We start from the raw sequence: 18,227 nt of genomic DNA, 5'->3' as shown, positions 1-18,227 counted from the left end.
ACCTATTCATTGCTTCATGGACGTTTGGGTTGCTTCCAGACTTTGGCTATTACGAATAATGTTGCCATGAACATTCACAGGAACTGCAAATGAAGGCTGCATGTGAACAAGCTTTTGCATGAACATACGATTTCATTCCTCTTGGCTGTATCTGACATATTTTTAAAAGGTTCTTTAGCTAGGGGACTACCGCAATTATCCAGAACAAATTGCATTCATTAGATTCCTACTAGGGATAAGGATTTTGTTCTCCTCTCCTTCCTATTACCTCCCTTTTCCTTGATTAAAATATTTACTGACAATGTAACAGAAAACAGTAGTTCTCAATAAGTGACATGAAAATAGACCACAAAAAACTAGTCTAGATTTTCTACTGGCCTCTCTCCAGGGAAAGTAGCTGAGTAAGGAAGAACAGCTATTACATGGTGGGACTGTCCCACACAAGAGTTTTTAAAATGCAGGGTGGTGTGGGAAAGACAAAGATTCCCACAAGCACATATCTGACTTTAGTCCCCAGGGCAGGGGCAGTTAAACTGATTCACGAACTTGCAACAAAAATCTCAATCGCATACCAAGCTGGGAAGCATTTATTTGTCAATTAAACTAGTTAACACTTCCTTCTTTGCTACTGGAGCTCATCCAACTTTATGAAGTCCAAAGTTTCAAAACATCACTCTGTGGTGTTCACTAAAACAACTAATTACTAGAATCCAAGTAAGTTAGTAGGGAAATAAAGACAGAAAGGTAGTATTTTTAAAACATAAAGGGAAATGAATTATCATGAAAGTTTAAAAAAAATAGCTTTGTGACATGAATCATAGCCATTAATGATATGTAAACAAAACTAAAAAAAAATCTTCTAATGAAGGAATACACTAGGAATAGCTTCAATTATTCCAAACATTTTCTATATGAAATTCTCTGTATCAAATCCAAATCCTACGTAGTCCAGGTTTTAGTATTCAACACTCGAAAAGGAATAGCCAATGAAGATGAAGAGAAACAAGGGGACTGTGGTGGTGACACAGGTGCCCCAGAAGGAAACAGCCCAGGAAGAGCGAAGTGCTCAGTCACGTTTGCTGGAAGACACTTGAAAGGCCCAGAACTAAGACATGACTCCCAGGCACAATGGAGGGTCCATGACATCTTGATCGATATTTTCAGTGCAGTGGTGGGAACTGAAGCTCAAAAATGGGTTCAGTGAGGTGCCAATATGTGAGGTGAGAAAAAAATAAACCACAGCAAATTCTTTCCTGGATTTATTAACAAATGGTCTATTAATTTCCAACGGTTAGAATAACATGAGAAGCTCTTACTATTAAAACAAATAAAACCTGGCCCTTCTTGGACAACTCAGAAGTCACTTTCCATTTCTAAACCAGAGCTCATAATAAACTCTAGTCCACACGGGGAATTATTTACAATCTCTGACCAAGCGGTCAGCAACTCTCAACAGTGATAAGAGTTAAAACAAAAACAATTTTATAGTAATAATATCGAGGCCAATTAGAATTTCGATAGAGAGAAACCCAAATAATGATGTATTCTTAATTAACTGCTCTAGCTTGAGCCAACCCTATTGAGATCTGACTACTTTCCAGGGAACTACATAAAGGCCTGAGCCCAAACAGAGGATGTGGTAGCTATTCAGTTACTTCTTCCTGGTCACGATCTAGTGTCTGTTCTGGTACCTGCTTTGCCTTGTTTCCCTCTCCAGAGCTCCTGAATTTCTACTTAATGCTAACGATGGCCTAGCACACCCATTGACTGAGTTTCTCCCTAAGGGTCATTTGCGGTACTGGTTGAGTATACCGGAAATTCTGCAGTTAGTATTACATTTTGCAAACATTATAAATAAATGAAAATACACTGGACAAAAAACTTTAATGATCCACGTAGAGAATGTTACATTTATATACAGAATTTAGTCTGCAATGTATTTAATATATATTATCTCACTTGATTCTCAGAAATTAAGTAATTGAGGCTCAGAGAGATAAAATCTTGCTCAAAGTCACACAGCTAGAACGACCTTATAATGTCTGGTTCAGTATTTTTCTATGCCATAATTAATAAGATACTATTCTGACACTATAAATAAGTTAAAGATTAGTGAGGCAATAAAAAAATTTAAATAGCTACAGGACATGGCAGAATGTCTTAAAAGAGATAGAAGATATTCTCAGAATGTAAAAATATTACTCATACTTCAAAGGTTTTTTGAAATCACACATATCTGATTGGTGAAAGCTTCAGGAAAAAGCACACTGGAGAGATGCCAACGTGGCGGTATACAGCATACAACGGTGGGCAGAAGGACTTGTGAACAAAGGTACAGAAGCAGGGACCCGGGAGGCCTCTGGAGCACTTGTGCAGAGCAGGAGGGGCTAAGTGTGACAAACACACCAGGTCACACTGCTGTAAGCTTCAGAATAAACACTGATCTGTAGGAGCACAAGGATTGGAGGCCAAAGAACAGACTGAATCTAGGTGCAAAGAATAACAGTTTTAAGTATCACAAAGAGTTTTGGACATTCAGTCATAAAGCAACAAAGTCCTGAATTAGGAATGAAGCAGTGAAAACTGAAAAGATAAAATGTAATAAAGTAAACACCAAATATATACTGAATCAGCAACTGATTGAATGTGGTCACAGGGGAAATGGAGAAAAAAAAACTAGGCTTCTGCTCCAGAAGTCATAGACAAGGCCACGCCATGACTAGAAGGGGAATGGCCAGGAGCAAGACATGCAGAGCATGCCGGCGTGTACGCACCTGCCATGCAAAGAGAGAAGTGGGAGGGCAGCAGGCAGGGAACGAGAACATTAAGCTGGGCGCCGTGGCATGTGTGTGTCTGCAGTCCTAACTACTCAGGAGGACTGCTTTAGCCTGGGAGTTGGGGAGCGGGGGAGAGAAGGAAGGGAGGGAGGGAGGAGAATAAAGAAAGAAAACAGAAAGAAAGAGAGAAGGAGAGAAAGCAAGCAAGCAAGCAAGAGAGAATGAGTGAGGGAAGGAAGAAAGGGAGAGAGGAAAGGAAGGAAGGGAGAGAGAGTGAAAGAAAGAAGGAAGAAAGGGGGGAGAGAGAAGATGAGTTCAAATTGGGCATACTGAGGTTGAAGTAACAAAACATTCTAGAAGTAGTTGGAAATATGGTCTGTAAAGTGGCAAGAATCAACCAAAGCTAAACATATGGAAATCGTGGGAATGGATAACTGAAGTAATGGCAGCGGCTGAGAATAATAAAGGGCAGAAGATGAAAAGGCAAGAAATACAGACTATGGAAACATCCACATTAAAAAAAAAAAAGATAAAAATAATTAACAGGGAATAGGACAAGCCAGGAAATAAAAAAAAGGGGGAAAACCAATGTAATACAAACACCAAGGGAAGAGAATGTTTAAAGGAAGAGGAGGTGATATTTATCTTCATAAAGAAAAATAATACTCCATTGTTTATTTCTACAATAAAGTTAAAATTGTTTTCTGGTTATAAAGTTATAAATAATGTCGAAAGTTAACAAATATGACAACTGACACAAAAGATATGATGCTTCGGAGGCCATTGGTAAGTTAGAAGTGGGATACATTTCTGGAGACTGGATGGAGTCAAATACAAGAAAGCAAGGGGCCCAAACTTCTCTTTGTACAGCTACAGACTTAGTTATTTCAGAATGGGAGTATATTTGCAAGCTGAGATAAATTCCAGCAGAGAAGTGAGGCAGATGACTGATGCAATGATGGAGATAGAGTAGATGGAATCAAGAGCTTAGAAACTGTTGACGCTGCCATGTCTAAGAAGAAAATTTTTCTCCAAAGTTTTCTTCTTAGACATGGCAGCTTCAGCAGTTTCTTCCAAAGAAATCAAGTCAAGAGAGTCCACATTAAGTTTTGAAATCAAAAGGGATACTGGGTACACTGCTTCCAGAGAAACACAACTTTCTGAAGGCAAAAAGTCCTTGAATGTGAGGAGAAAAAAAATCCATGAAAACCATAAGAGTAGTCAAAAGGAGAAAAAGAAAAACTGCTCCGCACAGACTTGGCTCGGCTGAAATGAAATGGCCTGGCTTGGCTGCAGAAGGCAGTCAGCATTGATCTTATGATGTTCTCCACTGCTAAGGAAGGGAAAAAACAAACAGGGTTGCCAAGGGCTGAGGAAAGGCAGGGCAGGAACAGAACAGCCCAGCATCGGGATGGGCAGACCCCAGGGCCGGGGCAGACAAGAGCTGCAGAAGGGCCAAGGAAAGACAGGTTAGAAATGAGCCAAAACCACAGGTTCAGAGCAAGTGAGGAGGAGGGAGAACCAAGGTCAGCTCCATGGTGTGGGCGACCCAGTGCCATTTCCAGATGAGCTTCAAGGTGGTGAAAGCAGAGCGTTCAGCCACGCATAGGATTCCACACAAGAGAACAGGACCTCCCCCCAGGAGCCTCCACAAAGGACTGTAGCCCTGCCAACATCTTGATTTCAGCTGAGTGAGACCCTCTTCAGACTTCTCAACTGTAAAAGAAATCTGTGGTGTTTTAAGCCACCAAGTTTATGGCAATTCCTGAGAGCAGCCATAGGAAGCAAATACACCTTCTTAAGGGTGAGAATGCCGTTACCACCCAAAGCTGAGCACTAGCTTTCTTGTTTGCTATGCTGACTTTCAGAAGTTGGCTTCAAAGTATTAATTTAATTTCTACTTCTTTGATTATGAGAAAGAAGAAATACTTGTTCAAGTGTGTGGGTCATTTATGTATCTTGAATTTCTTATTCATGCCCTTTTCCCATTTTTCTGGTTTATGTCTTTTCTTACTAATTAGGAAGCACTTTTGCAATATTAAGTATATTAATATCCTATATTATAAAATATTATTAGCTTGTTATTTGCCAACTAAATTTGTTCATATGATGTTTGAGACATAAAAATAATTTTTATTCAGTTGTCTACAAAGAAAGAAATCGCTTTGTAGCTTATTCCCTTTGTTCTCATGTTTTCAAAGGACTGTCCAATCTCTATAATCGCCAGTGTTATTCTTCCTATGAATAACATGCAAATTCTAGATATCTGGTTTGCCATTATAGACACACCATTAAATTTCTGTTTTCTGTTATGAGAGTTCAAAAGGCTTAAGTATGTCACCTTCGCCAGCTACGATGGTTTTAACCATGGCAGTTAAACAAACAAACAAACAAAAAAACACCACAGGGGCTCACTTTAATGGGTTCAGGTGGCAGATTAAGATACATTTAATTCCAAATTCCTTAAAACCACTAGAAAGCCAAATATCTAAAACAATACCAAGGAAAATGAGTTAAAACAAAACCCTTCGTACAGCTGAGAGAAGCTGAAATATTACCGCAGTGCCTGCACTTCTGCAAGACCCCGTATGAACAGCTTCTTCCTCCATGTCTAAGTTTCCTATAAGAGGTATGCAACTGCTATCAATTTGTTCTTTCTGTGAATAAAACTTAGGCAAAAAAACTGAATGATGGAGTTACCAAGACAAGAAATAGGAGTGTATGCATGGAAGGATAAATTCTATCTTCAATATGCTGAGTTTGAGACATCCCTTTGGGCCAGTCAAGCAAAGCTCTCTAGTGGACAATTGTACAAATGGGTCTAGAGTTAGGCAGAGAGATATGGAGGGGAGGAAGCTTTTGTGAGTCATCAGCAGTCAAGTAAGCAGTGGCTAAGGCCATGGATTTAGAGGAAGACCACCATGAGAAACAAAAACTGAAATTAATGAAAGACCAAAACCTGACATTGGAAGTAACACATGAAGCAGGGAAAAATGAAGCAGAAAGAGGCTGGAAAGGAGGCTAGGAAGTAATCACCAGAGAGTTGGGAGGATAAAGGATAACAGCCCCACAGAAGTCTAGGGAGAGAATTTCAGATCAGACCAAAACAAATTGAGGGCAGAGTGAGTACTGAAAACAGTGCTTACAACAAAGGTAGACTACAGATTCAGAAGACTTTGGCTGTTACGGAAAGGGGGAAAAGTGGGTGCTAGGAAGAGGAAAACATAAATTTGAAAGAGAGGGGTTTTTGTTTTGTTCTGTTTAATAAATGTGAAAAGGGCAACAGAGATAATGGCGTTGCAAAAGAGCAACTGAAATGACAGAACGTGATGTCTACTAGACAGAGGAAGCAGTGAAAGTCAAAAGGGAGCTGACAGATTGAGAGACCAACTGAACCCTCCTATTCTGAACCACTCCTTAATAGGACATGTGTTTAAAAACAAACTGGTATTTTTTAAATGTACTGTTACAAATGATGTCATATTATAAGAATCTTGTAAAAGTTTCCCCTTATCATTTTTAATTAAACTAAAATTAAAAATTCATTTCATGCACTAGTTACATGTTGAATGCTCAAAAAGTCAAAAACCACATTGGTAGGAGCCAGCACACTGGACAGAACAGATAAAGAACTTTACCATTATTGCAGAAAGTTCCATTAGACGACACTGTCATAGGCCCTGGCGTAATGTCACGAACAAGGTATTTGCTCAGTAAGTGACTATCAACATTTGGAGATCACATACTAAATCACAGTCAAGCTTCAAAGACACCTCTAAGAACAGAGCATAGCCCCTGTTTTCTCTATACTTCCCAGTTTGGTTACATTGCATAACTTATTGGTGTATCAATTATCCAATTTTCTAAAATATGGATAGTAAGAACATTACCATTATTGGGGACATTAATAGCTTCCAAGCACTGTGAGCCAACTTTGTGTAACTTCTCCATTAGAAACTTGACATATTTTCTAATCTACTTCTCTCACAGATTTAGATCTACTTATAAGGCATACGTTCTTTTCAGAGATGAAGAAGCAAGCTCAGTAACATTACACAACTTGCAAGGTGCAACCATACAGCTAATAAAAGTCCGAGTTCGGACTCCAACTTACGTCTGCCAACATACAAAACAGAAGCTCCATTACACGTAACCTACACTGTAGAAAAAGCTTCCATCTACATAATCGTGTTCTTAGATAGATTTTAAACAAATCCATGGCACAAGAATATGTATCGTAACAAGCACTTGAACTCAATTTCTCAGATATATGTAATAATAGCATGCAAGTGAATTAAGGAGAAGAAACTTCATTTCCTAAGAGATAATATGTACATTAATTCAGGGAATGAATACATTCATTCTTTCAATTGTAAAACAAAAGTATCTTTTCCAAGAAGAAAAACTAAAAATGTTATTATCTTATTTGTTCAAACACTGTCAAATTTTTACTTACCACGTTGGGCAGCAAATGCCTGACTAGCTGAAAGGACTTTTGTTTGCTCTGGATTATACCTTGTACCTTCTGGAAAAATCACAAGATACATCTGTGGGACATAGAGCAAATTTGGTTTATTTGGTGTGAGCTTTGTTGTTATTGTTGTTAACTTAAAAAAGCTAAACCTACTAATGCTAAGAGAGTATTTCCTACAGGAGGGGAAAATGTATATTTATTTACATGTGACCTTCATTTCAAGCAGAGCAAACAAAATGTAACAATTCAATTAAGTCTGAACATAAAGTGAAATATATTTTAAATGTAGTGCTACATTCATTGGTAGGTCAGCCATGAAGAATCTAAAAACATTTCTAATTACATGCTAATAATTCACTAATTAAAAATAGGCCATGAAATGCTGACTCATACAAAGCCTCAATGACTTTTTTCCTTTGAGATCCTGTAATATGTCACTTTTAGAAATATAAATTTTAGAAATCAGTATCCTTAAGTACCAACACTAAAAAGTACCTCATTTGAGGAAAATCATATACTAAATTCCCACCATGTAAAAGGTTCGAAATGTTCACATTCAAAAGCTTCACACAAAATTCCTATTTTACACAGCTCCTTTAGTGCATTTTAAATTTTATTTATAAGCAACCTCATTTGTTATATAAACTGAAACTAAAATAATATAAAGAAGAACATCAAGCTGGATGTTTAATAAGTAATCAATTAGTCTAAGTTTTTACACTTATCTGCTTAGGAAAGTAAAAACAGAAACATTAAAATTATACAGCAAAAACTACTAACTTGAGAACTGAGTTACAAAATCTACACTGATAACTTTGATTGACAGCTGAAAGACAAAAATAAGATATGTATACCAAATCTTTTCAGATACAAACAGAATACAGAAAACAAGACAGGAGCCCATGGGAGAAAACTATGTTCACTGGATCCATTCTTGCCAGATCTCAGACAGTACTCAGACAATACTGTTTACCTCTGTACATCTGGTACAGAAGACTTCATCTGGATGGCCTCTGATGATAAAGCTCCTACTTAAAAACCTACGTGGGACCGAGTTTTCTTTAGATACTAGTATAATGGTATCTGAAAATGTTGTACTTTCAGCTTCCATGCAAATATGCAAGCTTTTTGTTCATTCACATAATAGTCTCAGCACCCACGCCTGACTTAGAAATTAACAGATATTATATGTATCTTTAATAATGAAGATTGATCAGATCTGTTAAGAAAATGTAGAAAAATGGGTAAAATTAGGAAAAAAATACAAAATTCCTTATTATATTCCAGTAACTAGAAGGAAAAACAGGAAGACAAACATTAAAGCGAGTTCCAAAAACCACACACTCATTTTCATGAAAATGTATTTTGTATCAGTAAAGGTTTATATTCAAAGCCATGAAAGCAACTGCTGTGGGCTATCAGCTTTTAACTCAATCACTTAGAAATAAAACGATTATTTCCAAGGTTAATAACTCATGTGGCATTATTTGCTGTGTCTTGATGTTTAATTTAAAAGAACACTGACAGACAACAAGAAAGCATGAATTCATTCAGAGCTAATTCGGAAACTATTTCTTATATATTTATTACGTTCCAGAAGCTGCACACAGGATAACAACACGTATGGTTCTTCCCTTCATGGACAAGTGAGGAAAAGAAATACATTAAACAGATAAATAAAAACATGTAGTTACATATCGTGATATGATTGCAAAGAAAAAGAACAAGGTGTGATGAAGGAAAATGATGACAAGAAATTTAGGAAGGGCAATGGGACTAGGATCTAAAGAATGGGTAAAAGAATGAATGCTTTTCCCTAAAGATGAGGAATATGGAAAGGATTTCCCTCACACCAGTTCTACTCAAGGCTATACTAGGAGCTCTAGCCAGAAAATTTGGCAAGAAAAAGAAATAAAAGCCATCAAGATTAAAAAGGACAAAGTAAAACTGTTATTTCTGTAACAATGACGTGATTGTTTATGTAGGAAATCCTAAGGAATATCTTTTTTAAGTTACTAGATAATGAGTAAGTTTAGCAAGGTTGGTATATTAAAAAATTATACGCCTAGGTCAACAATCAGAAACTTGAAAAATTTTTAAATGTCTTCTACAATAGCATCAAAAACTAAAATTCTTAGGGATGTATCTGGCAGCAGATGTGCAAATCTGTACATTAAACTACAAAACACACTGAGATAAATAAAGACCTAAGTAAACAAATGCAGGCTATGTTCATGAACCCAAAGATTCAGTCCTGTTATATCAATTCTTCGCAAATTCATCTATACCTTCAATACAACCAAAATGAAAAGCCCACAAACTTTGGGTAGAAATTGTCAAGCTAATTCTGTAATTCATATAGAAACGCAAATCACCTAAAATAGCCAAAACAACTTTGAAAAGAAAGAACAAATTTAGAAGACAACTACAGTATTTAAAAATTTATTACAAAGCAAGCATTATTAAGACAGTATGGTATTGGCATAAGGATACACATATAGATCAACATAACAGAACAAATGGTCCACTGATCTAGGGATAACAGACCCATCTATATTCAGTCTACTTATTTCAAACATAAGGGGGAAAATAATCTTTTCTATAGTGATGGTTATCTATATTTAAAAAATATAAACTTTGACCTTACACCATATAAAAATATTAATTAGAAATAAATCTTAGAACTAAATGTAAAAGCAAAACTCTAAAATTTCCAGAAAAAAACAAAGGAGAAAATCTTAGCAACCTGGAGTTTGGCAAGGACTTCTTAAATAGGATATAAAAAGCAGAAATTATGAAAGAAAAAAAAATCTATAAATTAAGCCTAAAAGTATGTTCTTCAAAAGATACATACAAATTTATAAAAATAAAAAAATACGTTCTCAAAAGATACTATTTATAAATAGGAAAAAACAAGTAACAGATGCAAAAACCTTGTACAGGAACATTCTTAGGAGTGACAGGCTCACCTCATTTTATCAGACTTCGCTTTACTGAGCTTCACAGAAATTGCATTTTTTCCCATTGAAGGTTTATGACAACCTTGCATCGAGCAAGTCTACTGGTGCCATTTTTCCAACAGTATGTGCTCACCGCACGTCTCTGTGGCATATTTTAGTAATTCTCACAATATTTCATATTATTATATCTGTTATTGTGATCTGTGATCTCTGATGTTACTACTGTAATTGTTTGGGGGTGGCATGAATTGCACCCATACAAGACGACAAATTTAATTGATAAATGTCATGTGTGTTCTGACTGCTCCACTGATGGCCCGTTCCCCTGTCTCTCTTTCTCTCTCCCGCCCCTTGGGCTTCCCTATTCCCTGAGATACAGCAACGTTGAAATTAGACCAATTAATAACCCTATAATGGCCACTAAGCATTTCAGTGAAAGGAAGAGTCGCATGTCTCTCATTTTATATCAATAGCTAGAAACGGTTTAGTGAGAAAGCTATGTTGAAAGCCAAGGCAGGCCAAAAGCTAGGCCCTTTGCACCAAACAGCCAAGTTGTGGATGCAAAGAAAAAGTTCTCAAAGAGAATTGAAAGTGCTACTTCATTGAACACAAAAATGATTAGAAAGCAAAACAGCCTTATTGCTGATAAGGAGAAAGTCTGAATGCTCTAGATAAAACATCAAACAGCCACAATATTCCCTTAAGGCAAATCCTAATCCAGAGCAAGGCCCTAACTCCATTTAATTCTCTGAAGGCTGAGAGAGGTAAGGAAGTGACAGAAAAAAAGTCAGAAGCTAGCAGAGGTTGGTTCGTGAGGTTTAAGGAAGGAGGTCATCTCTTCACAACATAAAATTGAAGTGGCAAGTACTCATGTATAAGCTATAGCAAGTTATCCAGAAAATCTACCTGAAATAAAATAAAGATTAAACAGAAGATCTGGGATTTAAACATGAATCTAATTTCAAAACCAATACTCTTATCCACCAGGCTGCCTCCTATCTGAAAAGGACCTTAAGTGAAAGCTGGAAGAAAAAGTGTAAGTCTCCATATTTGTGCCGTAAGTTTTACTAGCTCATATTCTAACAAAATGACTTCTATTAGTTATTTTTATCACAAATATGCTTCATTTGCATCCACAACCAATAAGTACCTTAATAAAATACTGCACTGTCCCAGCAATAATTATGGAGATGTATTTCTTCACAATTTATAATACAAATACATTTTTTGAAACAAAATTCTGCATTTCTTAACTACTAATGCCAAGTAAGAACTGATATAATCATGAAATAGATTCACTAGAACTATTAAGCCACATGAAAACTGGCTTAACATATTCTACCATGTCACTTACTTAATTCACCTTCAGAAAGAAAAGAATCATGAAGAACCTGAGCAAGATGTACCTGCTCTCACACGGCGTACATATTAAGAAATAAAACAACCATCCAGATTCTTGGAAACCCCACCTGAGACAGTGACCTTACAGTGACAGCTGCTCAGCACTGCCTCTTGAACGTGCCAGTCTGTTATCCATACTGCGCTAGGAACATAAAAGGCTGGAATTTTGCCCACAAAAAACAGGAAGGCTATTCTGGTAGCCCATAACAGACTAGGTTATTTGAACCAAGCTTCCTACTGAAAACAACTGAAAAAGCTGGATATAATATTATTTTAAAAGTACCCAAGAGTTGGCAAGATGTTAAGACCGAAATTAAGCCAACACAGTAAAGCAGAAGAAAGCATAAAACAGAACTTTGTTTTACAAGACTCAGAAGATGAGGGGAACAGAAACCAAAGCCCACAGACCTTCTAATATAAATGTGAAGAGAGAATCAGGAGGAAACACCAAAGGCTCCACTCTCAGGGTGAAAGTAAGTGAGAGGTGAGCAGGTCTCCTGTGTATCTACAACCCTGGGTCGCACTGCCTGAATGGCTCAGTTCACCTTCAACTCAGAATTTGGTTTGGGTGGGGCCCACACTAGAGGAGCCTGAAGGGGCCCAGCTAAAACAGGCAGAAATGTTCTCTGGAGAAAGACACTCCCACCTGAGGCTTCAACTGATTTCCACAAATAACTTACCAAATACAGCCAGAAGCAAAGGAAGATAACAAAGCAAACAAGGAAAGAAAGTACCATGAGCAAGAACCAGCAAAAAACAACAGATTCAGACAGGACTTTAGGCACTGAAGTAACCCAACACACCTACACACCTTTTAAATTATGCCTTTAACACTTAAAGAAACAAAGACAAGCTTGAAGATTAAAACCAAAATAACAGATTTGACAAAAACCACATAGCACTTCATATAACAAAAAACAATAAATTTAAAACACTGAAGGTGAATGGATTTGTATCTATTCTGGATTGTATTTTAGAACCGAAAAAGGACATTAGTGGAAAACCCGGTAAAGTCTGAATAAAAATCTGTAGTACAATTAACAGTATGGTACCAATGTTTATTTCTTAGTTTTGACAAATATATACCATGTTATGTAGATGTCAACATTAGATGTTAAAGCTAGATGAAGAAGGCTGGGCGTGGTGGCTCACGCCTGTAATCCCAGCACTGTGGAAGGCTGAGGCAGGTAGATCACGAGGTCAGGAGTTCGAGACCAGCCTGGCCAACATGGTGAAACCCTGTCTCTGCTAAAAATACAAAATTTAGCCGGGCATCGTCGCACATGCCTGTAATCCCAGCTACTCAGAAGGCTGAGACGGGAGAATTGCTTGAACCCAGGAGGCAGAGGTTGCAGTGAGCCAAGATCGTGCCACTGCACTCCAGCCTGGGTGACAGACCGAGACTCCAACTCAAAAAAAAAAAAAAAAAAAAAGCTAGATAAAGAATAAATAAATGGGAACACTCTGTTCTTTCTGATGTTTCTGTAAATCTAACATTGTTCCAAGTTTTGAAATTTATTAACCAAAAATGAGAGGAGGCTTCCATGAAGTATGTAGAATACTGAAGGAATACTACTCTTAACCCTACAGCAACAACAACACTGACAATCTGTAGATTCATGACTTTTCTCAGATCCTTCAGAGAGCCAAAAGGTTGCAAGACAACCAACTAATCCAAAAGTCTAAGGAAAGACAGAAAACTCAAAGGAGAAACAAGATGCAAGTGCTTGTTTACTTAGGGGCCAATGCTAACATTTAGCTAAAAATTTTAACAATTGTGCAGCAAGCCAAGCATAAGCTAGTGGAACAGATGAACCCCTGGGCTACAGACACAAGGAGAATGCAGCACAATTTACAGGCTCGACCCACAGACCTCCTGTGTACTCACAAGATAAGGAAAAAGGAAAACACACTGGGGTCAGGGAAGACTGGATGTAGGCTTGCGGGATGGAATAGCAGCCCTGTGGGAAAGGCTCAGGGCCCAGCCCACATCCTTCTCTGTACGTTTCCTATGGAACAGCAGGCGGAAACTGATGAACAGGGGCAACAAAACCCTGCTACCCATGGAGCACGGACGAATACTCTATGAGGCTGAGCGAAGAGAACACGGAAAAACTCTTAGTGAAGGCAGGAATACATCCTGGGCACAGACTTACAGCCAGAAGCAAGGCAGGATCACAGAAGGCTCCACCCCTGAGATTCTCCCTAAGAATAAAAAGACGCTTCCCTTCCTTCTCCTTCTACCACCAAACTAGCGAGAGTTCAGTAACAAGTATCAGAGAAGTACAGTGGGGAAAGGCACAAAGAGGAGAGCCACTCCGAGGTGCCATGTGAAAATGCTGAGTGTGAAATAGACACTGAGGAAAAGCTCTACCGGGAGGACGTCTCCAACCTACACACAAAATAATGCAGCTATAGAAACCTGAAGCTGTGAGAAAAAGCACATGAGCAAAACGCAAATCCAGTGCACGTCCTGACTGGACTGACTCAACTCCTCAACACCAAAGGCTGAGCAGAAAGACAAGTCTATCCATTTTCAGGTATAGAGACAACTTGCCTCCATTTCTACTGTCTTACAAAAAAGCCCTAGCATTCGGCAAAATCTTAGGAAGTGTGACAAAGGCAAGATAAAGCACAATCTGAAGAGACAAAGCAATCAAAATTTCCAGACTCAGACATGGCCCAGATGTTGGAATTATCAAGCAGTGAATTTAAGAGAACCGCAAGTATAATAAAATGATAAAGGTTCAAGTGGAAAAAGTGACTAAGCTTTATGATCAGACAGATATTCTAGCACAGAGATGGAAACTATGAAACAGGGTCAAAGGGAAATGTGAGGAATGAAACGCGCAGTAGCAGAGATGAAGAGTGCCTTCAACTGGCTCACCAGTAGACTCAACACAGCCAAAGGAAGAATCTGTGAACTCAAAGGTGGGTCAACAGAAATCATCCAAACTGTAACAAAAAAAGAAAAAAGGGAAGGGGGTGTATAAAAAAAATTTTTAAAAAACAATGAATAATGCATCTAAGAACTAAAGAAGAGTGAAAAATGAGCCAACACAAACATAACTGGAGAAGAAAGACTGCGATAGGAATCATATTTAAAGAAATAAGAGTAAAGAAATTTCCAAAATTAGTAACAGACACCAAATCATAGACCCAAGCTCAGAGGACCAATCCAGGTAAAATTTTTTAAATGATACTCAGATATATGATACTTAAACTGCTGCAAACCAAAAACAAGAAGAAATTCATGAAGGCAGCTGGAGAAACAGACACATGACAAGTGTACAGAGCTGATTTTTTCAGCCCTAGTGCCACTGACAGCTATATTTGCAGGGGCAAAAAAGCAAGGGACCACTGTGCATAGAATGCCAACATCACCCAACAGGCAGCTATCTTCATTTGCTTCATATAGACAATACCCACAGCAGGCCACAGAAGAAACTCCACAGCAGTCATCCATGGCTGGAGTGACTGGACAGCTGGGAGAGAAGTGGGACGGACATTTTAAGGTATAAATTCGTGATTTTTAAATTTTAATTTTTTTGTAAAAAGTCGGTAAACCGTATTACCAACTTATTCTGTCTTTTGGAAACCTACATACAATGACCACAATTCTGCCCAAATTCACACTGTTTCAGACTAAACAGACCCTTTGAAAACACCAAGCTTGGTTCTCAAGGGTGAGCTATAACAGGATCAAGGGTCACCGTTCATCTCATTCCATTCTGCTTCTGTCATCCCATACATGCCCAGAACAGGATGCAATGTCCTAATGCAAAAACACCTAGAAGAGGCATGTGAATAAACAATGCTCACACCGGGCACTTTACCAGCTGACTGTGAAGAACAAACACCTAGAAGAGGCATGTGAATAAATAATGCTTGCACCAGGCACTTTACCAGCTGACCATGAAGAACTCTTCCTTCACCATGAGCTCCAGCTGCTGCCCAGGACCCCTAGTGAGGGGAGGGCAAGAGGAGAGGAGGGAAGACAGAGGGAGGGAGCCAGAAAGGAAGAGGAAAGCCTGTGCACGCGAGCTAAGCTTCTGAGCACATGTCATGCTGTCATGCACTGAAAGAGAAAGCCCAAGTAGTCCTGGTAAGCATGATGCTTTGTCTTAGGAGGGAACCAGGGGAAAAGCCATTGGCAGCAATCAGCATTCTACACATAGCAGATTGAACTTCCCCCACTTTTGTGGAATAAAGTTTTATAAAATATTATTTACACTGAATGATTTGACATTTGTAGAGATTCATCCTCTTTTGGTTTTTCTGTATATGTAAGACATCCCAAATTTCCACTAAGAGAAAACAGTTGCTGCTTCTAAAACTAAATCTGATAGTAAAGAAGACAAGAAGTAAGATGAGCTCTTAAAGTAGCTTAAATGTCAGGTTAAAATGCAGTTAGCTATTTATAGACTCTGAAAGACACCAAATGCTCTTTTTATTCCTCTTTAAGGTCCACTGACCAGCAAAGGACCTAGTTGTTTACAGCTATCTTTCTGATGGCTGAAAAACCTGCTTACCTGTACTTAGAGGGTTTCTGTTACCTCAGCGTAACTCTGAATTAGTAATTACACACGGGAAAATATATTTTCAAAACAATTCTTAGATTTTAATTTAATTCTTAAATTTAGAAACTGAGAGCTGGTAAGAAAAATAAAACCGGGTCGGTTCTTACTGGAGTTCCCGCGCTCACATAGCTCTGCAACTTGTTCCGCATCTCTTCCTCATTAAATTTGGCGCTTCGCTTCACATAGATTCCTCCATGCTGCCATAATGAAATTGGGAGAAAGAAGTTTTACTTTTAAAATAACGATTGGCCAGAGTCATCAAAAAGGCAACTTTTCTTTCAAAAAGTACAGAATATAAACTACATTTCAGAATTTAATCTATATTTAATGTCTTCAAATATTAGCTTCTAAAGAACCTTTAGCTGAAAAATTACCTTTTCTCAACATAATTCAAAAAAACTGCATGTGACACTGTATTGGAAAATACATGAACTTTAGTTTTGTTGGCAGGTAAAATGAAAATGCTTTCTTTCTTAAATATACATTTTTAAAAATAAAAAAACCTAATCAATCAGATGGATTTAACTCCCCATTCTTCCACCCACTTATTACGGAGTCACTAAAAAGCATCCTTAAAATGTCAATACTCACGATCGTTACGGATTTTAAAAAAATCAGTCCTGCTACAGATATTTCTGTGGCATTGTTATGGACAGAGCTGTGTTCCCCCAAGTCAGTCTACTAAAGCCCTAATAGTTCCCACTGTGACTGTATTCAGAGAGAGGGACTTAGAGGTGGTAATTAAGGTTAAAAAGGGGCCTCAGAGTGGGACCTTACAAGTCTTTGTAGAAGGATTAGTCATCCAGTGTGATTAGTCCTTCTAAGAAGAGGAAGCAATGCCAGGGGTGCTTGAGCACAGGGAAAAAAACCACATGAAGACACAGGAAGAAGGCTGCCGTCTGCAAGCCAGGGAGAGAGACCTTGGGAGAAAATAACCCTGTCAACACCTTGATCTTGGATGTCTAGCCTCCAGAACAGGAGAAAATAAGTTTTATATATACAGCTATTTTTTTTAATATCATACAGATCACTAATTACTGTTATCAAGAGTTTAATGTAATTGCATATCAAATTCTATGCCTTTAAATTTCCTATTTGTTTGATCTTTGTACATTTGCATTTTTGCTCTTTCATTTTACTGCAGCTGGTCCTTCATATCCATGTGTTCCACATCTGCAGATTCAACAAATCACTGATCAAAAATATGTGAATAAAAATAAAAAATAATACAATTAAAATAATACAAATAAAAATAAAGTATAACAACCGTTTACGTGGCATTTATAATGTGTTAGATATTATAAGTAATCCAGAGATGATTTAAAGTAGTGCACAGGTTATATGCAAATATCATCCCATTCTATATAAGGGTCTTGAGCATTGTATTTTAGCTTTTGGTATTGGTGGTCCTAAAACCAGCCCCCACAGATGCTGAAGGAAAACTGTATATGGATAATCAGACAGGTGTATAAGTACACACCACTAAAAATACCAAACAAAATTATTTCCATTGAGAATAAACTATTAAACCCATTTTAAAAACTATACATTTACATGAAGTATACGTTAAATTTTAAAATATAACATTTTTATAGGGTTGGGTATGGCAGTGTGAACTATAATCTCAGCATATGGGGAGGCTGAGGCAGGCAGATTACTTGAGTTCAAGACCAGCCTGGGCAACACAGCGAGATCCCCATCTCTACAAAAAATACAAATTTAGCCAGGCATGGTGGTGGGTACCCACAGTCCCAACTACTTGAGGCTGAGGCAGAAGGTTCACTTGAGCCCCACAGGTCAAGGCTGCAGTGAGCTGTGTTCACAACACTGCACTCAGCCCGAGCAACAAAGTGCGACCGTCTCAAAACAAAATTTATAAACTACATATATAGAGAGAAAAGCATGGAAACAAATTACCTGAGCAAAATAACACCCATACAATGGGAGCCACTTTAATCCTTCTTTCAGCACATAGCGCACATGTCCTAGCGCATTCTGCCTGATGGCCAAGATGTCAGCAACAATCCAGTCCACT

At 38.0% G+C, this 18,227-nt stretch overlaps 1 protein-coding gene across 1 annotated transcript in view; it reads right to left on the bottom strand.

Moving 5' to 3' along the window:
• AGPAT5 (1-acylglycerol-3-phosphate O-acyltransferase 5) overlaps positions 1–18,227 on the bottom strand; it is a 53,850-nt gene that overhangs the window by 13,029 nt on the left and 22,594 nt on the right. The window contains exons 3-5 of the mRNA XM_011961500.1: positions 18,110–18,225; positions 16,300–16,389; positions 7,234–7,324 (exon numbers count right to left, since the gene is read on the bottom strand). Coding sequence (XP_011816890.1) covers positions 7,234–7,324; positions 16,300–16,389; positions 18,110–18,225 — 297 coding nt within the window. The remainder of the gene's footprint in view (positions 1–7,233; positions 7,325–16,299; positions 16,390–18,109; positions 18,226–18,227) is intronic.

The sequence above is a fragment of the Colobus angolensis genome, unplaced genomic scaffold (genome assembly GCF_000951035.1).
Source record: "Colobus angolensis palliatus isolate OR3802 unplaced genomic scaffold, Cang.pa_1.0 Scaffold559, whole genome shotgun sequence".
Lineage (NCBI taxonomy): Eukaryota > Metazoa > Chordata > Mammalia > Primates > Cercopithecidae > Colobus > Colobus angolensis.
This window is presented reverse-complemented; position numbering and strand designations above follow the sequence as displayed.